General features: G+C 36.5%; 1 protein-coding gene across 4 annotated transcripts; it reads left to right on the forward strand.

Annotated features, from left to right (window-relative positions):
• Nucleotides 1-6,552: 6,552 nt before the first annotated feature.
• Nucleotides 6,553-9,960, forward strand: LOC145589948 (protein DEHYDRATION-INDUCED 19 homolog 5-like). Of its 4 annotated transcripts, none has more exons than XM_081646688.1 (6): nt 6,553-6,704; nt 6,845-6,925; nt 7,722-7,864; nt 8,483-8,560; nt 8,675-8,895; nt 9,659-9,960. In XM_081646688.1, exons 1-6 carry the CDS (start codon nt 6,662-6,664, stop codon nt 9,762-9,764), a joined length of 672 nt encoding a protein of 223 aa, XP_081502814.1. In that variant the 5' UTR covers nt 6,553-6,661; the 3' UTR covers nt 9,765-9,960. The 4 variants fall into 4 exon arrangements, with proteins under 4 accessions (XP_081502814.1, XP_081502808.1, XP_081502800.1 ...); XM_081646682.1 differs by having other exon boundaries at nt 6,560-6,704; nt 6,842-6,925; XM_081646674.1 differs by having other exon boundaries at nt 6,562-6,704; nt 6,839-6,925.
• The last annotated feature ends 17,186 nt before the right edge of the window (nt 9,961-27,146 follow it).

The following is a 27,146-nucleotide window of genomic DNA, read 5'->3' on the forward strand; positions in this document are numbered from 1 at the left end:
CCAGTCAATTGGATGCCCGGAGGGTATTAGGGTCCATGATAAACATTTCGGCAATTTTTATTTCCGGGCGGAAAAAAGTCAAAAAAATCCAAAATTGAAGTCTTATCCACGTTTTTTTGAGAAATTTCGTATATTTCAGGGCCTGGTATCGAAAAGAATTGAGATTTTAGGGGATACATCTCAAGGTCATATAATGCCGTTTGGATCCATATATGATCATTATATATTGTTATAAATATTCGTGGTCAGCTTGAGTTAATGAAATTGGTGCAAGTTGTAAACCGATAAATCGGTCGTTTAAAGGCATATTAGATGGTTTCACCCAACCAATTGGACTCCCGGAGGGTATTAGGGTCCATGGTAAACATTTCGCAAATTTTTATTTCCGGGTGAAAAAAAATCGAAAAAATTCCAAAATTAAAGGCTAATATCCATGTTTTTTGAGAAATTTTGGAGGTTTCGGACTTGTACATAACAAATATTTTTGTTCACTTTTTATTCTATCATTTTCTTTCTATGTATAAAAATGGATTTTTGATTATTCAATGTTGTATGCTTGCTTTAAAGTGAGTCAACCATTGCGAACTAAAATATTGCGACTCGCTTAATTGCAAACCTGTGGACTGTGGTGGACAATTAGCATATGCACCTGTCTTAATTTGTCTTGCTTTAATTTCTTGAATGGTATAAAAAGTTTAATTAGACATAAAATATTCAAAACCCTTTTCTGTTTAAATGGAATTATATATTGAAATTCCTTTTCTTAGGCGAACACGATTCAACTTTAATCAAGATTAATTAGGTAACAGACTATTTAAGTACAATTAATTGAGACGCAAAAAGTGTGAACTTCATCTTGTCTTTGAGTTTCCATTCAGAAAAGAAAAACAGTACTAAGATTCTCTTTTTCCCTTGAACGTGCATGACAAGCAAAATGTCCCAATCTTATTAAAGCAACTTTTAATGGGTATATGTATATGTGTTGAAGAATATGTTGCATAAACTTTATTTCTTGATTATTAGAGATTATATATGAAATGTTTTGTACAAATTCATGTATTACCTCTTCAAGTAATTTTTCTATGCTCTACTCATTTGCAGTAGATATGTGCGATTAAAAGAATTTTAGAAAGATAAATTTAAGATACTAGTAGACGAACATAAGGAGAACACATGAAAATTTTATGACCTTTTTAAATCTCCGAGTTATTATAATACCACTTTATAATTTTATAGATGAGTATTAATGTTTTGATCCGGTATGTTTCGAAAATGTACGGGTTTCAAATTTCAAAAATCCTAAAAGTACATTTGTAATGTATAAAAAGTCTAACAAGCCAAACACTATTTTGAGTGTTTAAACATGGACTTTAATACTTAGGCTTGGTCTGATCCAATCTGAATTTTGATTACAACCTTACAAACTATGAACAAGTATACAACCAAACAAATAATAAATTAAGTGAGCTTATATTCCATCCATCTGAGAGTAATTGATGCGTGAGACTTTTTTTACTAGTTGTTTGTTAATTAACTTTGCCCATAATTTATTAGCATTGTATTAAAAATAAATATTATCTTGAAATATGTTTATAAATAGGTGTTAATACATTACGAAGTTCCATTATATCAACTTTTAATACAGAGTACTGTATTTTTTAAACATGTACTTTGTATAGGTCAAACTTATGCATACGAAGAGCTTGTTCTGTTCAGCTTATTTTCAGTTCAATTCTTAATTTTCTTTTCTCATAAAATATTTTGTTCGGTTCAATTCAGTTCAGCTCCAAAAAGTTCAATTCAGCTCAGAACAGACCCAAACTATAAACGGAGTATGATGAATATAAGTGTGTAAATAATAATGGGATATTAATTATCATCAACTCAAAATGGGGTAAACAACTTTCCAAGTTGAAGAAGTAAGGAAAGTAGGAAGTATGGAAAATTGGAAAGTAAGAGAAGAAATAGTGAAAAAGGATGAAAGAAACGTGACAAAAGCACAGAGTGAGTGACATGGACTGCTTGAGTTCTGATTGGGCGCCTGCATTTAATATAAGCCAATGACATCATATCACTTCTTTATTTTATTTTTTCTCTTTTCTTTCCTCCAATTTAATTAAATTATTCCACGTGTCAATTATCCATAGAAACCTTTTCACCATTTTGTTGTTTTCCGGTGGAAAGTAAAAGCTTTCCCATACTCTATTACTCCCTTTGTTTTATGTACTGTACTTCGTATAAGCTTGAATTAAATTATGGAGATATAACTTTGACCATTAATATTTTTATTAAAGATTAATTAAAATTATGAAAAAATTATTCTAATGAAAAATTCCAACTCTAGCTTATAAAAATAACAAAGGGAGTATTATTTTTTTTTTTCTTTTACAAGTAACTACTTTGTATTGACATGTTCATTTAAGCCAGCGACTATTTGTTTTTTTTTTTTGGTGTTTAGAGAGCCACAAGGGCGGGGGTGAGAATCGATCTCAGGATCTCCTGGAATCGGGAAGGAAGCTCTAACCACTTGAGCTATCCATCACTCTCAGCCAGCGACTATTTGTTAATATACTTTGTATGAGTATGTTTTAAACATCAATAATTTAGGGCTTGTTCTCATAGACTGAACTAACTGTTTATAAGAGAAGGAAATTAGGAGCTGAAATGAACTGAACTGAATTGAACTGAAAATAATCGTATGAGAACAGACCCTTAGTACTCCATAATTTATAATTTTAATTATCAATAAATAAAAACTATAAAAAATTGACGTGATTTACTTTGTATTTTAGTAATGTCCAAATTAAAATGTACTCCGTATTAACTAGTAATAAAATGGAGAAAATATTGAAATTTTGAAAATTTTGGATTGCAATTATTAACTTTGTATTATAACCTCAGGTTAATTTAATTGTATTATATAAGTATACTATTAAAATATCAACTTTGTATTTATCAAGAATTGCAAATAATATCAATCAATCAATCAATCAATCAAAGCCTTAATCCCAAAAGTGGGGTCGGCTAACATGAACCAAATTTGATTATTCCGTGTAGTCATCAACATAAATCTTTCTCCTCCATCCCTTACGATCCAAAACTTCATCCTCACGTAAATCCATGCACTTCATATCCTTCCTCACTCCTTCCAACCAAGTCATCTTTGGTCTCCCTCTTCCTCGTTTAATCCCTCCATGGTCCCACTCTTCCACTCTTCGCACCGGTGCACCCTCGGGTCTCCGTCTTACATGTCCAAACCAACGCAGACGATTTTCCCTTAATTTATCTACAATGCCCGCCACACCTACTTTCTTGCGAATAACCTCATTTCTGATTCTATCTCTTAAAGTGTTTCCACACATCCACCTTAACATGCGCATTTCCGTAACCTCCATCTTTTTAATATGCTCTTTCTTAGAAGCCCAACATTCTGTACCATAGAGCAACACTGGTCTTATGGCAGTCCTGTAGAATTTTCCCTTCAACTTTAAGGGAATGCTGCGGTCGCATAACACTCCCGTGGCCGCTCTCCATTTAAGCCACCCTGACTTAATCCTGTGGGTCACGTCTTGATCAATGTCACCATTCTTCTGGATGATCGACCCTAGGTACTTAAAACATTCACTCATGGTCAAATCCTTTCCATCCAAACTCACCACTTCATTGCTTGTCCCCCTCTGAGTGCCAAAACGACATACCAAATATTCAGTCTTACTCCGACTTAGCTTAAACCCTCTAGATTCCAACCTTTGCCTCCATTGCTCCAACTTGGCATTAACCCCATCCTTAGTCTCATCCACCAAAACGATATCATCTGCGAACAGCATACACCATGGAACCTCATCTTGAATTGGTCTAGTTAATTCATCTAGAACCGTTGCAAAAAGAAAAGGGCTTAATGCAGACCCTTGATGCAATCCGATTGTAATAGGGAAATCTTTTGTCAACCCTCCGCATGTCCTCACATTTGTTGACACATCCCGATACATATCCTTAACTAGGTCTACATACCTTCGTGGGATACCTTTCTTCAACATTGCCCACCAAAGTATCTCTCTTGGCACCTTGTCATATGCCTTCTCTAAATCAATAAAGACCATATGAAGATCTTTCTTCTTTACCCTATAAAACTCCATCATTTGTCTTATCAAATGGATTGCCTCCATAGTAGATCTCCCAGGCATAAAACCAAATTGGTTATCTGAAATGCTTGTGCATGCCCTCAACCTTTGTTCAATCACCCTTTCCCACAACTTCATAGTATGGCTCATAAGCTTAATTCCTCGATAGTTAGAACAATCTTGAGCGTCTCCTTTGTTTTTATAAACCGGGACCAAGGTGCTCTTCCTCCAATCTTGTGGGATCCTTGTAGCCGTCCATATCTTGTTGAAAAGGTTTGTTAACCAATCAATACCAATCTTACCCAAACACCTCCACACCTCTATCGGTACCCCATCAGGGCCAACCGCCTTCTTAGGTTTCATCTTCCTCAGTGCAATCTCCACCTCTACTCTCCTAATCCTTCGCACATACTCCATGTTGATTTCTTCATCACTCATAGAGGTATCTCCTATCACAACTCCATTACTTCCATTAAATAATTCATCGAAGTACCCCTTCCACCTGTCCTTGATGCCCTCCTCTTGCACTAGGACCATTTGGTTCTTATCTTTGACACACTTCACCATGCCAATATCCTTCCTTGCCTCTTGTCTTCTCTTTGCCATCTTATAAATGATCCTTTCTCCCTCCTTGGAATCAAGCTTTTCATAAACCTCCTGATATGCCTTTTCTTTTGCTTGGCGAACAGCTGCCTTTGCCTTACTCTTAGCCTCCTTATACGCTGCAAAGGTTTCATCACTCCTACATTTTCCTAAGGCTTGATAGCATTCCCTTTTTTGCTTAATTACTGCTTTCACCTCTTCATTCCACCATGAAGTATCTCTCTGTACCGAAGTTCTTCCCCTTACTTCCCCTAAGACCTCTTTGGCCACTCTTAGGAAACAGTTCTTCATTCGTACCCAAGTCATGTCCGGATCCACCTCTCCATCCCAATCCGCTTCTTCAATTACCTTTTCTGTAAAAACCTTAGCTTTTGCATCCCTTAGGGTCCACCATCTTATCCTTGGTTCTTCTTGTCTAACTTTTTTCTTCGCCTTCTCTTTCAGACGAATAGTCATTACCAATAGCCGGTGTTGGGTGACCACACTCTCCCCTGGGATAACCTTACAGTTTATGCAACTTTGTCTATCTATGCTCCTTGTGAGCAGGAAGTCTATTTGAGTTGCATTTGCTCCATTCCGAAAAGTTATCAAGTGTGAATCCCTCTTCTTAAACCAAGTATTAGCCAAAATTAAATCATATGATTGGGCAAAATCCATAATAGCTTCACCACCGGCGTCCCTCTGCCCATACCCAAAGCCTCCATGGACACTCTCATAGCCATCTCGGCTCGCCCCAACGTGCCCATTTAGATCCCCTCCAATATATAACTTCTCTGAGTGGTGGACACCCTGCACCACCTCGTCTAGGTCCTCCCAAAATTGTCGTTTCTCTTCTGCATCTAAACCCACTTGGGGAGCATAAGCACTGATAACATTCACAATCTCCTTGCCACATAGCAACTTCAGCCTTATCAACCTATCGTTCTTCCGATAGACCTCGATCACCTCTTTTGCCAACCTCTCATCGAGAACCACACCAACTCCGTTCCTAGCTCCACCATTCCTTGTTCTGTGGCTCGTTTCTTGCCCAACATACCATACCTTATACCCCAAAACCAAGCCTCGAGCTCCTTCTCCTGTCCATCTTGTCTCTTGGAGGCACATGATGTTCACGCGTCGTCTTTTCATTACTTCTACCAATTCTGCTGATTTTCCCGTAAGAGACCCCACATTCCAAGAACCAATCCGCAAACTAAATTCTTTTCTCCCACGCTCCCTCCTGATCCCAACTCCAAGCCCTTGATTATTTGACACCACAATTGGGCAATATGGCGCGTCGCTTCTGGGCGACGACCTAGCAACCCTTACATACTTATCACTGCACCCGGGTCTGGGAAGTGCAGCGCGTCGCTCAGTAGGGAACGCCCCAATGGCACGCCCTTGCTCATTTGACACCACACTCGGGCAATGTGGCGCGTCGCTTCTGGGCGACGACCTAGCAACCCTTGCATACTTATCACTACACCCGGGTCTAGGAAGTGCAGCGCGTCGCTGAGTAGGGAACGCCCCCACGAAAATATCTGTTTGGCTCATGTCATGGGATGTGACGAAGTTTTATACTGGCTGTCACTGGCCTACCGTAACCCTCCTCCTTTATCCAGGCTTGGGACCGGCAGCGGGAAACCCACTGGCGGAGTTAAGAATTGCAAATAATATAGAGTAATAATTAAAATTATGCATTGATAACTCGTAAATATGACAATTCAAGTGTTGCGAGTATGGAGTACTCCGTAATGCATTAAGAAACGGAGAAATTACGTGTCACAACTTTTAATTTTATTTTTTAATTTTTGGTAAGTATTTGTTATTATAAGAGTCAAAAGGAGAATGAAAAAGAAAGCAATTGAAAAAGAGATCAAGAACCAAAGAGTGAGTGACTCAGAACAGCAGCAGCAGCAGCAGCAGTTGAAGAAAGGAGAGAGAAAAAGGACATACTTATGCATCATCATCATCTGCTTAAAGACTTAACAAAAATACAAGGTTTTTCCTCTCTTTATCTTTCTAATTTCTCTTTTTTTTTTTTTTTCTAAATTCTCTCCTTAAAAATCCCAAATTATTGAAGTTTTCACTGATTTTTGATTCATAAATGCTGACACATTTTCCTGGTGAAGTAGAAGCAGAAGCAGAAGCAGCAATGGATATGGATTCATGGGCATCAAAAGTTCATTCTTCTAGGCATTTCTCCTCCCATCTCAGCTCAGGTTCTTATTTTTTTAGCTTGAACTTTTGCAAATTTTGGGATTATGATTTGTTTATCTTGTTTGTTAGTAGTATAATTAGTGGGTTTTTATTGATTTTTTTTTACAAATTGGGATTATTATTTGTAAAATTTGCTTCCTTTGTAGTTGTGATTAGTTTATTAAGAAATTCTATCAATTTTTTGGGTTTGAACTTGCTAAGAGTAACTTAGTGGGTCTAGAAATTATATTGCTTTATTGCATAATTTGGGATTGCAATTTGTTAGATTTACTTGTAAATTGTGTATAATTAGTGTGTTCCAGAAAATCTATAGAAATTATGCAAAATCTGGCTATTGTATTACTGTAGTGTTTTTTTTTTTGGCTAATAATTGAGTCTGTTTTAGAAATTCTATTAAGATGGATTTTCTCACTTATCAAATTTTGTAAATTGTTTTTGTTAATGTTAAGATTGTTAACCATACTCTCTTTTTTAATGCTTCATTTTAATTCTTCCCCTCTTTTAAGGATTGTGTTTTATCCTTAATTATACTAATATTTTGTGGATTATGTTAAATCGCATAATTTAGAAGATGTAATGTAAGTGAAATTGAGTTATTTGTACTTAAATTACTCAAAGAACTTGCCTTTAAGCGGCCAACATGGAGAAAGATTGATTGGAGGAAAGAGGGGTCAGATGTTTAAAAACAAACTTTTTGGGTGGTTTTGTTATGGTCCTACTTGTAAAGTTGGTTGTCCCCTTGCCGAAAAATATTCATACTAAGTATAAGAAATGATTCATAGTGTTTCCAATTTACAGGAAATAGATTAGTGCTGGATGATTCAGAAGTAAAGGATGATGCAAGGGCTTATTTCACATGTCCATTCTGTTATATCGATATCGAACTCACTACACTTTGTGATCATCTACAAGGAGAACACTGCTTTGATGTCAAGAATGCGGTATGTGTATGTTTATCCTTGTCTATTACTCATATCCTTTATACATGATGATGAGTGAAGATTTATGTTGGCAGACAATGTTTGTGTTGTGATGTCATTTTGGATTTTGGAAATGCTCAGCATTCAGCAAGAATCATTATAGTGTGATTTTGAGCTACATTGCTTATATGACTACTTTGTGAATGTCTCATTGCTCATATTATCTAGTTAGGTTTTGAGTTCCAATGTTCACTCTCATTTGTCATACGGTTCAAGGTACCAAACAATCAAACATGTTGAACTCTTCTGTTCACTATGATTCTGCCTAAAACATGCAATATGTCCTTTATTTTAAGGATGAATTATAGATTCCATTGAATTGAATTAGGTTCATGATCTTAAGAGATATTCCTAGCACCACTATATGTCTACATGTATCTATTATAGTTTTTGATAAATTGAGCTGCATAAGAAGCTTGTGGCACTTCAGCTGATTCTACTCTATCTTCGATATAATTTCTGGATATATGTGATCTGCTATGAGGCACTAAGTCTTGAATATGCAGGTGCAATGCTACAAAAGTAAGTTAATAATACCACTTCTTTACTTTGTTACCTATCCCATACCTATGATTTCAGGTTTGCCCTGTGTGTGCACTGAATCTGGGAAAAGATGTTGTCGGGCATTTTAAAACGCATCATATGAGTTCTATCAAGGTATTAAATGAGTTTTATTCAGCTTATTAGTGTTCACTTGTTTGAAAATTTTGATTGTTGATCATATTTCTTCTACATTAGTTCTGTTTTCTAATATATATCACTGATTTACAGACTCGGAGATGGTCTCATAAGTCAGGATTCTGGAACTTCTATGCTGGAAGAATGGCTGGTTGCTTGAGTGCAAAAGGTGGCACCGAAAATGTGAATGCTTTAACATCCGATCCACTTCTGTCTCCATTTTTGTTTAATGTACCATATTCAGAAACTAAGGATGATCAATCTCAAGATACGTGTTCTATTGATGATCTCCCATCCATCCCAGAGAAAGAAAGGTACATACTTTACTCTAGTTTATATACTTGGGCCAGCAAGGGTGTCTATTATTGCTCACTTGCTTGATTAATATGCTGCCATTTTCTCGTTCCTATTATGTTATCATGTGATAAGACTTCAATGTCATGTTTTGGGGTTTTCACTTTTATGACAACTTACTGGCTTACCGCACAATCAAGTTTCCAAAATGTTTTGCCATTTATTCACTCTAAATGTTCATATAGGTTAAAATGAGGCCATCTCAGAGAATGTGTTTCATTGCTTCTGAGGTGTCTTCTGATCTTCTCGTCTCTCAGGTTGTGGGAGTTCGGCTTTGGGCATTCTTTTTGTTGAAATAGTTATGCCTTGAAGAAGCCATTCTATTAGCAATTAGACCTAGAAAATACTCCTATAAAATAATGCAAGACATATACTAGTACTAACTGTCAAAGTAGGAACTAATGAGGATCAAAAGAATAAAGAAACAACAAAGAAATTGATGGTTGTCATCTTATATCATGAACTGCAATGCTCTGCAAGTTTACAACTGTAGTATGTATGCTTATATGATTCCTAGCTACATCGGTCTTGAAAACATACATCTCTGGCTCTGCTGTGGCTAATAGGAGGATATAATATATGTGGTCTATTTAATTGCATGAAGCAAACATTTTCTGAGTCTGAATTGCTATCCCTCGGATCAACTGTTAGTGTAATATTGATGCAAGTCACATTCGGCACAGCTAACTGTAGTGTTATTACTATTTTATTGTGGCAATGCAGCTCAAAGTCATCAAAGTTGAAACAAAAAGAAGAAAAGGAAGACTCAGAAGAGTTGAGGCAGAGAGCAGCATTCTGTCAGCAGTTATTTTTTTCAACCATAGTCTAAAATCCCTCCCATTAATCAGTAGTGCTTAAATATGAGATTAGTTTCCTGTCAAGGTAAGGTAAGAGATGTAGCACATGTTTTCGGGTGCACAATTATCTTCCATATTCATTCCCAGGGTCTAGTAATTTCCACATAAATTAAGAGTATATGTAATATTGATGTTTATTAAAGGCAATTAGATATGGAAATTTATTAATTGCATAGAAAGCTTATATGAACAGCCAATCGAGCACGTAACAATGTACATGTTTCATTGGTGATAGACTGAGAGGCATGTAAACAATGCCTCCTATCACTAATGCAAACAACCCTTTCTTCCCACACACAATAATGGCTATTGTTGGATTTGTTGCAAACCATGTGATGAAGTTTGATTTGTTATGGACACTTATCCATCAAAAAATGGCAACCATCCTAAGTCAATAATGGACTAATGGTGTGCTGAGTAACAAACACCTACATGAACCAAAATTGGTAAGAAAGCGTGGATTTCTTTAGTTTGTGGATAATTTTTGACTTTATTGGACTTGGAAAAAAAAGAGAAGATATGTTGATTTTCATAGATCTCATGAGACTATAAGAGGCCTATTGAGTGATTGGAATCATTCACTTTTCCATTAATGTGTGTATGTAGTTGTTTACGTATGTAACATACACGCCTCCTTTCATAATTTATGGCAACTTCAAGCCTTAGCTTTATATGATCGGTAGATGGTTTTAAACAAAATTTTGATCTTGGGATACATCCCTCTTACCACCCCTTTATTCTAAACTCCTTGAAAATGATTTGATTTCGTGTATAGTCTTCAACTTTGACATTAAGAGAACATTTTTTCGACCTAGCAAGATTATGCATCGGGGTATTTCTTGGGGTTCCTAGTATACATTAACCCACATGTCGCTATTACGTCATAAGGTGATTTGCCTTGGCTTGGTCTTGCTTCCTGGCCCAAAGTCAAATTAAGACATATCCTCAATTGTCAAAAATAGATGTTTTTGTAAGGATGAAATGTACTCTATCGTTTTATGTCTTACCCTTGTACACGTGCCTCATATGTAGTGGTGTGCCTTCACACTTTGGCATTAGCATCACCGCCCCACACACTTAAGTGATGTCCCTTGGCCCTCACTCATACTTACCATTTTTTTAGTTCCAAAAGTGCAATGTTATCTTCGTTTAGTCAACATAAGCGTTTATGACAAGGCCTCATAGGGTTATCTAATCTACTTAGATTTGTCTAGGAACAACCTTAATGGCCTGATCCGCACCTGCATTGGACCTCAGATCATCTTGGTGCTACTATGCAAGTTCTAAATGTGCGTAGTTTGACAATCATATCTCCGTTTTATATTATGTGCAATAATTTTCAAATACAGACGCTACAAATTATCTACAACAAACAAAAAGTTTCTATTTTAAATATTAGTATAAGTACGACTCGAAAAATCAGGATGAGTAGAATTATAAACTGTACGGTCTTGCCAAGGAGTTAAGATTCTCTAAATCAAAATTCAATCAATATACATTGTAAAAATTATGTATCTTTTTCTATATGACAAAACTCATAGTTACATATAAAAAGCATAGTTGTCCTATAATATCAAACTTGCTTTATATTTTCCTGTTAATAGCTTGTATAAAATTATTTAGACTCTGCTTGTTACTTGAGCCATGGTCAAAAGACTTACAACGGCAGCACATATAACAGTAAGAAATTGGTGTTCTTTAAACATGACTTTAATCAAGTTCATTGCAACATCAGTAGTGATCTTCCTCCCATCATGTACCAAAACACGTCTACGCTTCCCTGAGAAGGCTAATAACACAAGGACAGTGATCCAAGCAACCATCGTGGTACGCGCCACCACGATCAAGCATATCGACACTAGGGAGAGCCCGGTGAGGGCGAGTATGACGGTCCGTAGAGCCGAGGCTGATCCTGCCTCGGTAGAGTAGGAGGAAAAGAAGTATGTTACTAAGCAAAGGGAGAAAACAAGTGTAGTAGTTGATGAACTACTACTACTAGTACTTGTTGTGATCATTTGGGTTAGAAAGTGATTTGAGGAAATTAAAGAAATTAGGAGAAAATTTATGGAGAAGAAATTAAGTAGATTTGAGGGTGATTATATAGTGTAAATTTAATGGAATTATGGAAAGAGGAGAGAATTTTGGGAATCATGTGGTGCACATGGTCAGGTTGGAAATTAGGGGGTGACACCTTATTATTATAAGTTAATGTCGGATTTTATGTAAGATTAATTAATTTATTTTAATTAACTCTTTGTTAATTGAACGGACAATCACATCTTAATTATAAATACAAGTATTATGTAATGTACTATCTTGAAAATTACTCGTAAATTTTGTGATGTGTAATTTTGAATACTAATTTGACATATAATGTGTAATTGTGTAAAGATTGAAAATTATTTACCAAATTTTATGTTCCAATTACTTGTAAGATTTTAGAATTTTTTTGTTACAATAATTAACAAATATGGTACAAGTAAGATACATAACACTCTAGAATTTCTAATGTTGATGACGTATTAATGTATTATGTGTACAAAATATGGTAAGATATAATCACATGTGGAAATCATTAATAATATACTCCGTATCATGGAGTTTTTTTTTAGATGATTATTGCAAAGTGGTTAAGGATTCTCAATAATGAAAAATTATACTCTGCATAATATTTGCAATAATACAAACATATCATTAGAATATCAAATATATTTTCAAAATTACATAAAAATTACAGAGAAATTAGTGATCAAATATAATTTTCGGGAAAATTACAAATGGTGTGCGTAGAGTTAGAATGGGCCAGTGACCACAATTGTCCATGAGACATCCAAAAGACCAAAAGGCTTAAATTTCGGCCTTTTTCTTCAATTGTTCAATGTACAGCCTTTTATACTCGTTTCCCACTCAACTTTTTTCCAAATCAAGATAATCTTTAATTGTTAACCATCATTATTGCCATTCAATGTATATCTTCCTTTGATACAAGTAATCCCTAAAACAGTGACTAAGGGCCTGTTAATATTTAATGAATTGTGCTGAACTGATCTGAGCTGAACTAAATAGAGTTGAAATGAACATTTTATGAGAGAAGAAATTAGGAGCTGAATTGAAATGAAATGAAATTAATTTGAAGTGAATAGGCCCTAGTAACCCCTAAAATACTCAAAAAAAAAAAAAAATTTAATTGCATCATTTAAAGCTTCATACTTATTGATTAATAACTTTACACACGTCACTATATTTCTTGCAAATCAAGAGAGGGCCACGCCACTTCACAAGACCAAAATAGGTTCCACCCCAAAAACTATATGGCGATAGAGCTGTCAAAAGTTGACCCGACTCGAAATACCGACTCAAACCCGATTATTAACCAACCCATCTGAACCCGAAAAAATGGTGACCCAAACCCGACCTGAAAAACAACCCTAAACCCGAGTAAACAAGAATATGTGAGACTCGAACCCAAACATGAACTGACGTGGAGATGACCCGACCCGAATTTAACCCGTAAATTATTGACCTGAACTGAACCCGACTTAACCCAAATTGACCCAAACCCGTTTTAACTCGTCAAAACTCGAATTTAACCCGACTTGTTACTAACCTAACCTGAATTCAACCCGACCCATTCCTAACCCGTCCCGAATTTAACCCAACCTGTTACAAACCCGACTCGAAATCAACCCGACTTGTTATTGACCTGACCCAAATTCAACCCGACTTGTTATTGACCCGACCCAAATTTTACCAGACCTGTTACTAACCCGACCCAAAAAATCAACATGATCTGTTACTAACCCGACTCGAAATCAACACGATTTGTTATTGACCCGACCTAAATTCAACCCTAATTTTTCCTGACCCGATTTCAAATCACCTTAAATGCAATTTAGACCACCTTATTATTGTTGATCAAAGCATTTTGTCTAGGGAGACCAAGTCAGACCAGGCTAGCAAAAGAAAGGAGCATCATCCTCAAATTTAAGAGTTAATTATAGTATATATTTGTTGTATGGTCAAAGGAGATAACTATCTTCCTAAATTATAGACTATAGTTCCCTAGTATATTGCCATATACTGTATATTATAGTTAAAGGAAATAATTAGCTTGATAAAAATGATAATTATCTATTTATAGTTAGTTGAACCCGAATATGACCTCACTTGGAAATGACCCGACCTGATTGTAACCTGCAAATTATAGACTTGAATATAACCCGACTTGAATCCGAGAATGACCCGACTTGAAAATGACCCAATCTGATTATAATCCGCAAATTATTGACTTGAACCGAAATCGACTTGAACCCGAGAATGACCCGACTTGAAAATGACCCGACCTGATTATAACTCGCGAATTATTAACTTGAACCGCACCCGACTCAAACCCGAGAATGACCCGACCTGATTATAACCCACAAATTATTGACTTGAACCGAACTCGACTCGAACCCGAGAATTACCCTAACCCATTTTAACCCGTGAAAACCCGAATTAAACCCGACCTATTGTTCACTCGAACCGAATGTAACCCGACTTGTTATTAACCCGACCCAAACCCAATAAGAAGTATGTGAAGGAGTTATGTCTTCGTCGTGTGCAATTACTTGATATATAAATGGATCAAATTATGGAGATAATTAAGTTCGTACATTTGGGTCGTCGTTTTGCCATAGCTAGAGGTACTAACGATCTTTGGACTAGTAAAATAGCCCAAAGCCCAATTGGACGGATCCTATAAGGTCACACAAAGGGGCTAGATCGAGCATTAGAGGACGAGGCCCATCATGGGCCTCATCACTCTAGGTGGCCGGCCATGTAGTGGATTAGAAGTGGTTTTGGGCTTCGTGCCCTAGTCTAATTATAATGAGATTATAAATAGGCTAGGTGCCTAGGTTTGCAGATGTAAGCAATTAACTGATCAGTGTGATCAAACCCTAATTAGCAAACACGAAACCCAACCCTCTCAAAGTCCTCTCTCTCTCTCACGGCTCTCTCCTCCTCCTAGGCGCCGGTGGTGTGTCGTGGTGGTGGTGGTGGTTCGTGCGGTGGTCGGTTGTCCGTAAAGATGGTGATCTCGGTTTTCCTCAATCACTCGACCAATCTAGTATTGGTGGACGACTCGTTCGAATCTCGTGGACTAAGTAGAGGAGCAACGTTTGGGGCTCTATTCTCTCCCTGATTTGCCTGTCGAATAGCTTCGTGGAATTCACGCGTCAAAGGTATGATTATGTGTCTTGTGTGTTATGCATGTGATTCTTGGGATTGGTACTTGATTGAATATGATTCATGTTTTTCCGCTGCGTAGTACCTATAAACTCTTACAGTATGACCAGACGTGACCCGACTAAAGCATGGCTCAACCCAAACCCGACCCGCATAGGTTATAGAATTAATCCGAATTGACCTGACCCGAATTTACCCGACCTACCCTTACTGACCCAAACCCGACCAGTTTACTAGAATTGACAGCTCTATCCGAAACCTCCAAAATTTCTCAAAAAGCGTGGATATAAGTCTTCAGTTTTGGAATTTTTTGATTTTTTTTCACCCTGAAAAAAAATTTGCCGAAATGTTTACCATGGTCCCTAATACCCACCGGTAATCTAATTGGCTGGGTAGAACAATTCACTTTGCCTTTAAACGACCGATTTACCGGTTTACAACTTTCACCGATTTCATTAACTCAAGGCTACCATGAACATTTATGACAACATATAATGATCATATATGGTTCCAAACGACATTATATGACCCCGAGATGTATCCCCTAAAATCTCAAGCCTTTTCGACACCGGGCCCCGAAACCGTCGAAATTTCTCAAAAAGCAATTTTGGAATTTTTTGACTTTTTTTTCACCTAGATATAAAAATTGCCGAAATTTTTACCATGGTCACTAATACCCTTGGAGAGTCCAATTGGGTGAGTGGAACCATCCAATTTGCCTTTAAACGATCAATTTACCGATTTACAACTTACACCGATTTCATTAACTCAAGCATACCAAGAAATTTTATGACAACATATAATGATCATATATGGTTCCAAACGTTATTATATGACTCCGATATGTATTCCCTAAAATCTCAAGGCTTTTCGACACCGTGACCTGAAACCTCCAAAATTTCTCAAAAAACGTGGATATTAGCCTTCAATTTTTGAATTTTTTTTAATTTTTTTCGCCTGCAAATAAAAATTACCGAAATTTTTACCATGGTTCCTAATATCCTCAGTGACTCCAATTGGGTGGGGTTAACTATCCAATTTGCCTTTAAACGGCCAATTTACCGGTTTACAATTTGCACCGATTTCTTTAAATCAAGCCTACCACGAACTTTTATGACAACATATAATTATCATAAATGCATCCAAACAGAATTATATGACCGTGAAATGTATCCCCTAAAATTTATAGACTTTTCGACATCGGGTGTCGAAACTTGCAAAATTTCTCAAAAACGTGAATCTTAGCCTTCAATTTTGGAATTTTTTTACTTTTATTCGCCCGAAAATGAAAAATTTTCGAAATTTTTACCATGGTCCTAATACCCTCCGGGAGTCCAATTGGGTGGGTGGAATCATCCAATTTGCCTTTAAACGGCCAATTTACCGATTTACAACTTGTACTAATTTCATTCACTCAATCCTACCAAGAACATTTTTTACAACATATAATGATCAGTTGATCACTTATGGTTCCAAACGACATTATATGACACTGAGATGTATCTTAAAAATCTTATTTATTTTCGACATCGCGACCCGAAACCATCGAAATTTCTAAAAAAAATGGATATTAGCCTTCAATTTTGGAATTTTTTGACTTTTTTTCTCACGGAAATAAAAATTGCCGAAATGTTTACCATAGTCCCTAATACCCCCCGGGAGTCCAATTTGGTGTGTGGAACCATCCAATTTTCCTTCAAACGACCAATTTAGTGGTTTACAACTTGCACCGATTTCATTAACTCAAGCATACTACGAAAATTTATGACAATAAATAATGATCATATATGGGTCCAAACGACATTATATGACCACGAGATGTATTCCCTAGAATTTCAAGACTTTTAGACAACGGGCCCCGAAGAATCCAAAATTTCTCAAAAAGCGTGGATACTAGACTTCAATTATTTAATTTTTTTACTTTTTTCGCCCGAAAATAAAAATTGCCGAAATATTTACCATGTTCCCTAATACCCTACGGGAGTCCAATTGGGGAGGTAGAACCAACCAATTTACCGATTTACAACTTACACCGATTTCATCATAAATTCAAGCCTACCACGAACATTTATGACAACATATAATGATTATACCTGGTTCCAAACGACATTATATGACCCCGAGATGTATCCCCTAAAATCTCGAGTCTTTTCGCCAATGGGCCCCGAAACTTCAAAAATTTCTTAAAAAGCGTGAATATTAGACTTCACTTTTGGAATTTTTTTTTGACTTTTTTTCGCTCGTAAATAAAAATTGGTGAAATGTTTACCATGGTCCCTATTACCCTCTGAGAGTCCAATTGGGTTGTTAGAACCATCCAAATTGCTTTTAAACATCCAATTTACTGGTTTACAACTTGCACCGATTTCATTAACTCAAGCCTACCACAAACATTTATGACAACAAATAATAATCATATATGGATCCAAACGGCATTATATGACCCCGAGATATATCCCCTATAATTTCAAGACTTTTCGACACCGTACCCCGAAACCTCCAAAATTTCTCAAAAAGTGTGGATATTAGCCTTCAATTTTGGAATTTTTTGACTTTTTTTTGCCCGGAAATAAAAATTGCCGAATTGTTACCATGGTCCCTAATTTCCTCCGGGAGTCCAATTGGGTGGATGGAACCATCCAATTTGCCTTTGAACGACCAATTTACGTACCGGTATACAACTTGCACCGATTTCATTAACTCAAGCCTAGCACAAACGTTTATGACAATATATAATGATTATATATGATTCTAAACGGCATTATATGACCGCGAGATGTATGCCTTAGATTTTCGTGGCTTTTAGACACCGGGCCTTGAAATCTACAAAATTTCTCAAAAATCGTGGATATTAGCCTTCAATTTTGAAAATTTTCGACTTTTTTTCGCACAAAAATAAAAATTGCCGAAATGTTTATCATGGTCACTATTATTCTTCGGGAGTCCAATTGGGTGGGTGGAACCATCCAATTTGCCTTTAAACGCCAATTTACCGATTTACAACTTACACCGATTTCATTAACTCAAGCCTACCAAGAACATTTATGACAACATATAATGATCATATATATTTCCAAACGTCATTATATGACCCTGAGATGTATTCCCTAAAATCTCAAGGCTTTTAGACACTGTGACCCAAAACCGCCAATATTTCTAAAAAAAACGTGGATATTAGCCTTCAATTTTTGATTTTTTTGACTTTTTTTTCGCCGGCAAATAAAAATTGCCGAAATTTTTACCATGGTTTCTAATACCCTTCAGGAGTCCAATTGGGTGGGTTGAACTATCCAATTTACCTTTAAACAGCCAATTTACTGGTTTACAATTTGCATCGATTTCATTAAATCAAGCCTACCACTAACATTTATGACAACATGTAATTATCATAAATGGTTCCAAACTGAATTATATGACTCCGAGATGTATCCCCTAAAATTAAAAGGCTTTTCGACATCGAGCCTCGAAACCTGCAAAATTTCTAAAAAACGTGGATCTTAGCCTTCAATTTTGGAATTTTTTGACTTTTTTCGTCCGAAAATAAAAATTGCTGAAATGTTTACCATGGTCCCTAATACCCTCTGGGAGTCCATTTGGTGGGTGGAACATTCCAATTTTTCTTTAAACGGTCAATTTACCGATTTACAACTTACATCGATTTCATTAACTCAAGCCTACCACAAACATCTGTGACAACATATAAGGATCATATATGGTTCCAAAAGGCATTATATGACCCTCATATGTATTCTCCAAAATCTCAAGACTTTTCGACACCGGGTCCTGAAACCTCCAAAACTTCTCAAAAAGCGTGGATATTAGCGTTCAATTTTGAAAATTTTCGACTTTTTTTTCGCTCGAAAATAAAAATTGCCGAAATGTTTACCATGGTCCTTAATACCATCAGGGAGTCTAATTGGGTGGGTGGAACTATCTAATTTGTCTTTAAACGACCATTTTACCGAATTACAACTTGCACCGATTTCATTAATTAAAGCCTACCACGAACATTTATGACAACATATAATGATCATATATGGTTTCAAACAACATTATATAACCCCGAGATGTATCCCCTAAAATCTCAAGCCTTTTCAACACAGGGCCCCGAAACCTTAAAAATTTATCAAAAGCGTGGATATTAACCTTCAATTTTGGAATTTTTTGATTTTTATTCGCCTGCAAATAAAAATTGCTGAAATTTTACCATGGTCCCTAATACCCTCTGTTAGTCCAATAGGGTGGGTTTAACTATCCAATTTGCCTTTAAACGGCCAATTTACCGGTTTACAACTTGCACCGAATTCATTAAATAAAGTCTACCACGAACATTTGTGACAACATATAATGATCATAAATGGCTTCAAACGACATTATATGACCCCGAAATGTATCCCCTAGAATTTCAAGACTTTTCGACACCGGGCCCCGAAACCTCTAAAATTTCTCAAAAAGCGTGGATATTAGCCTTCAATTTTGTAATTTTCAACTTTCTTAAGGCCGGAAATAAAAATTGCCGAAATGTTTACCATGGTCCCTAATATCCCCCGGGAGTCCAATTAGGTTTGGTGGAACCATCTAATTTGCCTTTAAACGACCAATTTATCGGTTTACAACTTGCACGAGTTTCATTTACTCAAGCATACTACGGACATTTATGACAACATATAATGATCATATATGGTTCCAAACGTCATTATATGACCCCAAGATGTATCCCCTAAAATATATCAAGATTTTTCTACACTGGGACCTAAAACCTCCAAAATTTTCAAAAAACGTGGATATTAGCCTTCAATTTTGGAATTTTTTTACTTTTTTTTTCATCCGGAAATAAAAATTGCCGAAATGTTTATCATGATCTCTAATAATATCCGGGAGTCCAATTGGGTGTGTGGAAACATCCAATTTGCTGTTAAACGACAAATTTACCGGTTTACAACTTGCACCGATTTCATTAATTCAGGCATACCACGAACATTTATGATAACAAATAATGGTCATATATGGTTCCAAATGACATTATATGACCCCGAGATGTATCCCATAAAATTTCAAAACTTTTCAACACCGGGCCCCAAAACCTCCTAAATTACTCAAAAAGCGTTGATATTAGTCTTCAGTTTTGGATTTTTTTGACTCTGTTTTTGCCCGGAAATAAAAATTGCCGAAATGTTTACCATGGTCCTTAATAACCTACGGGAATCCAATTGGGTGTGTGGAACCATCCAATTTGCTGTAAAATAGCCAATTTACTGGTTTACAACTTGCACCAATTTACCGGTTTACAACGGCCAATTTAATTATTTTGCACCGAACCCGACTTGAACCGAAATTGACCCTAACCCGTCAAAACCCGAATTTACCCCGACTTGTTACTAACTTGGCCTGAAGTCAACCCGACCCGTTCCTAAGCCGACCCGAATTTAATCCAACCTGTTACAAACCCGACCCGAAATCGACCCGACTTGTTTTTGACCTGACCCAAATTCAACCCGACTTGTTATTGACCCGACCTTAATTTTACTAGGCCTATTACTTACCCGACCCAAAAATTCAACCCGATCTGTTACTAACCTGACTCGAAATTAACACGACTTGTTATTGACCTGACCTAAATTCAACCCAAATTGTTCCTGACCCGATTTCAAATCACCTTAAATGCAATCTAGACCACCTTATTATTGCTGATCAAAGAATTTGGTCTAGGGAGACCTAGTCGGTCCAAGCCAGCAAAAGAAAGGAGTATCATCCTCAAATTTAAGAGTTAAATATAGTATATATTTGTTGAATGGTCAAAGGAGATAATAATTATCTTCCTAAATTATATACTATAGTTCCCTATTATATCGTCATATATATTATAGTCAAAGGAAATAATTAGCTTGATAAAAATGATAATTATCTATTTATAGTTAGTTGAACCCGAATATAAACTGACTTGAAAATGACCCAACCTGATTCTAACCTGCAAATTATTGACTTGAACATAACCCAACTTGAATTCGAGAATAACCCGACTTGGAAATGACCCAACCTGATTATAATCCGAAAATTATTGACTTGAACCGAACCCGACTCAAACTCGAGGACGACCCGACCTGATTCTAACCCGCAAATTATTGACTTGAATCGAACTCGACTCGAACCCGAGAATTACCCTAACCTGTTTTTACCCGTGAAAACCTGAATTAAACCCGACCTATTGTTCACCCGACCCGAACGTAACCCGACCTGTTATTAACCCGACTTAAACCCGACCCAAACCCGATAAGAAGTATGACCCGATGTGACCCGACTAAAGCATGACCCAACCCAAACCCGACCCGCATAGGTTATGGAATTAATCCAAATTGACCCCGGCCACTCTTACCCGACCCGTTTACCCGAATTGACAGCTCTTTATGGCGATAGAAGAAATAACCCTTTAGCCTTATAAAGTGTTTAACTCTCTTTTCTTTTCTCAAAATGTGAGACACTACATGTGTTATTTGGTATGATATAATTTAACACTCCCCATTGCATGTTACCAAAAGCTTAAGGTGAAAATGAACTATGAGTTACAAACTTACACTTGCTAATTAAAAAGACAAACTTTGTCACAAAAAGGTATACTTATTGGATTACTCGTACTTGTTTAGGTGGCGTACTCGCACGCTTTGCCCAAGTGGCCAACTTTGTGTATGTCAATCGACAAGTACCATGAATTTTTCTATATTAAATCTTACTGTATGAGAATAGTAAACTAGAGAGATTGGATAAATTTCATCGTGTACATTAAGAAAGGTACATGAATAGTAAACTAGAGTATAACAACATAACAATCATGATATTTGTTATGAAATATATAGAAATTAGAGGATTAAGAGAAGAAGGTAATAAGAGAAGTATTACTACTTTTATGTATTACTCTTGGTAATATTTTTGTGTATCATACAAGTGAAATTACATGGCTATTTATAGTAGTAAGAACCACTATTACATTGTGGGCTATAACCTTAGAGGGTGGCAATTAGAGTTGGCTACTACATTAAATGCAATGAAGAAATTGGAGTGTGGACATTCACACCTTGACTAAATTAATTAACTCTTAACACTCCCCCTTGAATGTCCATACAGAATAGGGTATATGTTGCCTCGTTAAAACCTTGCTAGGTAAAACCCTTTAGGATAAAAGCCATAGTTAAGGGAAAAGAGTACAACAATATATTACTATATGCTTTAGTGTACTGCCTCATTAAAAACCTTGTCAGGAAAAACCCATTGGGATAAAAACCTGATCGAAGGGAAAAAGAGTGCAGTGCATATAATGCTCCCCCTGATTTTAACATAGTTTATGAAGACGACGCATCCCAATCTTGTGGACCAACCGCTCAACACTCTTCGAAGGTAGGGACTTAGTAAACAAGTCTGCAAGATTATCAGATGATTGGATCTGTTGGACATTTATCTTCTCTTCCTTCTGCAAATCGTGTGTAAAGAACAGTTTTGGGGATATATGTTTAGTCCTATCACCTTTAATATATCCTTCAGTTACTTGTGCGATACATGCAGTATTGTCTTCGTAAATGATGGTTGGACTTTTAGTTACTTCTTTCATCCCACATTCTTCTTGGATATTGCCGATCATTGACCTTAGCCATACACACTCACGTCCTGCTTCATAAAGGGCAATCAACTCAGCATGATTTGATGATGTCGCAGTTAAGGTTTGCTTTGTTGATTTCCAAGAAATTGCAGTTCCACCATAGGTGAACAGATATCCAGTTTGTGACTTGGCGTTTTGTGGGTCTGATAGATATCCAGCATCTGCATATCCGATGAGGGTGGCATCTTGCCTTGATTGATAAAACAAACCAAGATCTTTTGTTCCTCGTAGATATCGTAGTAAGTGTCTTACTCCTTTCCAGTGTCTCTTCGTTGGTGCGTTGCTAAACCTGGCTAACAAATTCACAGAAAAAGCTATGTCTGGTCTAGTATTGTTAGCTAGATACATTAGAGCCCCAATTGCACTTAGATATGGTACTTCAGGACCAAGGACATCCTCGTTTTCCTCTCGAGGTCTAAATGGATCATATTTCATAGTCAAAGACCGAACAATCATCGGGGTGTTTGTTGGGGTCGCTTTGTCCATGAAAAAACGTTTTAACACTCTTTCGGTGTAGTTAGACTGATGGACGAAAATACCATTATTTAAGTGCTCAATTTGCAATCCAAGGCAAAATTTAGTTTGTCCAAGGTCTTTCATCTCAAATTCTTTCATCAAGTATTTTGCAGTTATTTCAAGTTCATTTGGGGTTCCAATGATATTCAAGTCATCAACATAAACTGCAACAATTGCAAACCCTGATTGTGATCTCTTAATGAAAACACAAGGACTGATTTGATTATTCTTGAACCCTTCTTTCATAAGGTATTCACTAAGACGATTATACCACATCCTCCCAGACTGTTTTAATCCATAAAGTGACCTTTTTAATTTTATGGAAAGTAAATGTCTAGGCTTGTGGTTTACTGGTAATTTTAGTCCATCTGGGACTTTCATATAAATATCTGTATCGAGTGACCCATATAAATATGCGGTCACTACATCCATCAATCGCATCTTTAGTCCTTCTGAGACTGTCAAGCTTACCAGAAATCTTAACGTAGTTGCATCAACTACGGGAGAATATGTCTCCTCATAATCAATCCCTGGAATTTGAGAAAAACCTTGGGCTACAAGTCTTGCCTTGTATCTAACAATTTCATTTTTCTCATTTCGTTTTCTCACAAATACCCACTTGTATCCAACTGGCTTTACACCTTCTGGTGTAAGGGTTATTTTTCCAAACACTTCTCGTTTTTCGAGTGACTTTAACTCTGTCTGCATTGCCTCTTTCCATTTTGGCCAATCATGCCTGCAACGACATTCTTCCACTGTTCTTGGTTCACTATCATTTTCGTCAGATGCCATTTCAATTGCAATGGAATATGCAAATATTTCATTTACGATAACATCATTTCTATTCCAATAATTCCTGGTAGAAACAAAGTTTATTGAAGTTTCATTGTTATCGATGTCATGGTCATCTTGTTCATCCCCTTTCGGATTATCATCTTTTTCTCTATTCTCATCTGTACTTTGTCTTTCTTGACCTTCCGTAAGGGGAATGTTGTTGATCTCATCAGGTCTTTTTAATTTTCTTGGTTTAGAGTCTTTTGAACCAAGTGGTCTTCCACGCTTTCGGCGTGCTAGAGATTCATTTTCAGTGATCTTATCACCAGATGGAATTTCAATTCGTGCAGGGGCATTTTCAGCTGGTATATGTGATTTTGTCACTTTCTTTGCATCTATAAATGCATCAGGCAGCTGATTTGCAATGCTTTGTAAATGAACAATTTTCTGAACTTCTTGTTCACACATATTTGTTCGTGGATCAAACATTGACAATTGTGTTGCATTCCAAATGATTTCTATTTCTTTTTTTCGTGGGTGCACTTTCTCTCCCCCTAAGGCTGGGAATACTGTCTCATTGAAATGACAGTCGGCAAATCTGGCCGTAAATAAATCACCGGTCATTGGTTCAAGATATTTAATTATGGAGGGTGATTCAAACCCAACATAAATTCCCAGCCTTCTTTGTGGACCCATCTTTGTTCGTTGGGGTGGAGCAATAGGAACATACACCGCACAACCAAAATTTTTTAGATGTGAGACATTAGGTTCTCGACCAAAAACTAATTGTAGTGGTGAGAACTTATGATAAGCAGTTGGTCTCAATCTAATTAGAGTTGCCGCATGTATTATGGCATGACCCCAAGCAGATGAAGGCAATTTTGATCTCATCAATAATGGCCTTGCAATCAATTGTAGTCTCTTAATTAATGACTCAGCAAGTCCATTTTGTGTATGAACATGAGCTACTGGATGTTCTACAACAATTCCAATCGACATACAATAATCATTAAATGTTTGGGATGTAAATTCCCCAGCATTGTCAAGCCTTATTCTTTTTATTGTATGGTCTGGAAATTGTGCTCTTAGTTTAATAATTTGAGCAAGGAGTTTTGCAAAAGCAACATTTCTACTGGATAAGAGACTTACATGTGACCATCGAGTTGAGGCATCAATTAATACCATAAAATATCGGAATGGTCCACATGCAGGATTAATTGGTCCACAAATGTCTCCTTGAATCCTCTCTAAAAATGTTGGAGATTCAGTAGCAATTTTGTTCATAGATGGCCTTATTATTAATTTGCCAAGTGAACATGCAGAGCATGTTAATTCATCTGATCGAGGGATTTTGACATTCCTAATTGAATGTCCTACTGAATTTGCTATAATCTTGTGCATCATTCCTGTACCAGGATGACCCAAACGATCATGCCATAAATTTAGCAGATTCTTATTATCTAACTTCTGGTTAGATATCGAATTTATTTCAACTGGTCGTATATCTATATGATATAACCCTGAAGAATATGCTGGCAATTTCTCATACACATGTTTCTTGCCATGTTTTTCTGCCGTGAAGCATAAATATTCCTTTTGATCCACTATCATTGTTTCTAAATGAAAACCATTTTGACGCACATCTTTAAAACTTATAAGATTTCTTCGAGATTTACTCGAATATAAAGCGTCATTAATGATTAATTTTGTTCCATTTGGGAGTATTATGCAAGCTTTTCCAGAACCTTCTATTAGCTTGGCTGACCCAGAAATGGTATTAACATTTGCTTGAAATAATTTTAACTTTAAAAAATATTTTCTATCCTTCAGAATAGTGTGTGTTGTTCCACTGTCCAAAAGGCATTGAAATTTGGAACCAACTTCGGGCAGATCCATATCTTCATAAAATAATAAGTATAAGATTAGTTTAAGATAATTAAACTGGACTTACTTTATTAATGATGAAAAATTAAAAGTATATAACTTGAACATGAAAAAAAAAACATACAAGAAAAGTACATAATGAAAACATAATACATATCATAGTAATTGATGAATTATCTAAACATGATTATTCTCTCCAAAGATAAATTCACCACCAGCTTCACCATTGTCTATGTGGAAATCAGACACATCAAGGCTAATTCCAGGGACATTTTCTTCATTAACATAATTTGTTTCGGCATGTTTTTCTTTCCCTTTAATGGAAGCCTGGTATAGTTCTACCAGATGTTTGGCCGTACGACAAGTACGTCCCCAATGTCCAGTCATGCCACATCTATAACATGTGTCTTTTCCTTTTGTGGTGGCTTGATTTTTGTTTCCTTGTTGATGCCCCCTTTGAGTGTTGTTTCTAGGGGGAAATTGGCCTCTACCACGGCCATAACCACGTCCACGGCCACGTCCACGGAAATTTCCACGACCTCTGCCACGGTTATTATATTTTCCACGTCCACCTCTATGAGCAACATTTGTCTCAGGTGGATTTGAGCTTTCTACAGCATTTGTTTCATTGAATGCTTGAGACCCAGTTGGTCTTAGGTTGTGATTCTTCAACAGAAGATCATTATTCTTTTCAGCAACCAATAATGTAGAAATAAGCTCAGAATATTTTGCAAAGCCTCTTTCACGGTATTGCTGTTGCAATACAATGTTGTTAGCATGGAATGTAGAGAGTGTTTTCTCTATCATTTGCACTTCAGTGACTGGTTGATCACAATATCTCAATATTGATACGATTTTATATAGTGATGAATTATAATCACTGACAGATTTAAAGTCCTGAAATCTCAGGTTTGTCCATTCAAACTGTGCTGAAGGAAGGAGTACCCTTTTGTGGTGGTCATACCTTCCTTTCAGGCTATCCCATAGTTCTTTGGGATTTTCCACCATTAAATACTCAGTTTTTAAACTGTTATGTAAATGATGCCTTAAGAGAACTATAGCTTTTGCTTTCTCTTGATCAGTTGGAACTTTAACTTGAGCAGGGGCATCTTTTTCGTTTCCTGGGATGGTAATTTCTTTGATTGTATGTTCCAATCCCTGAGCCTTTAAATTCATTTGGGCATCAACTGTCCATTCAAGATAATTATGTCCGGACAAGTCTAATACGTCAAATTGTCTTTTCATCAAGTCTCCCATTTTAACTACAATCAAATAGGTAATTATTATTAAGCCAATTAAGCAA

The sequence above is a fragment of the Chenopodium album genome, chromosome 2 (genome assembly GCF_948465745.1).
Source record: "Chenopodium album chromosome 2, dcCheAlbu1.1, whole genome shotgun sequence".
Classification (NCBI taxonomy): Eukaryota; Viridiplantae; Streptophyta; class Magnoliopsida; order Caryophyllales; family Amaranthaceae; genus Chenopodium; species Chenopodium album.

Excerpts from the sequence above, each read along its gene's own strand:
- LOC145589948 (XM_081646668.1), top strand. The coding sequence starts at position 6,662 with ATGCATCATCATCATCTGCTTAAAGACTTAACAAAAATACAAG. Across the intron at positions 6,705-6,835 it reads AGACTTAACAAAAATACAAG|TAGAAGCAGAAGCAGAAGCA; the intron begins GTTTTTCCTCTC and ends TTCCTGGTGAAG. Across the intron at positions 6,926-7,721 it reads CTCCTCCCATCTCAGCTCAG|GAAATAGATTAGTGCTGGAT; the intron begins GTTCTTATTTTT and ends TCCAATTTACAG.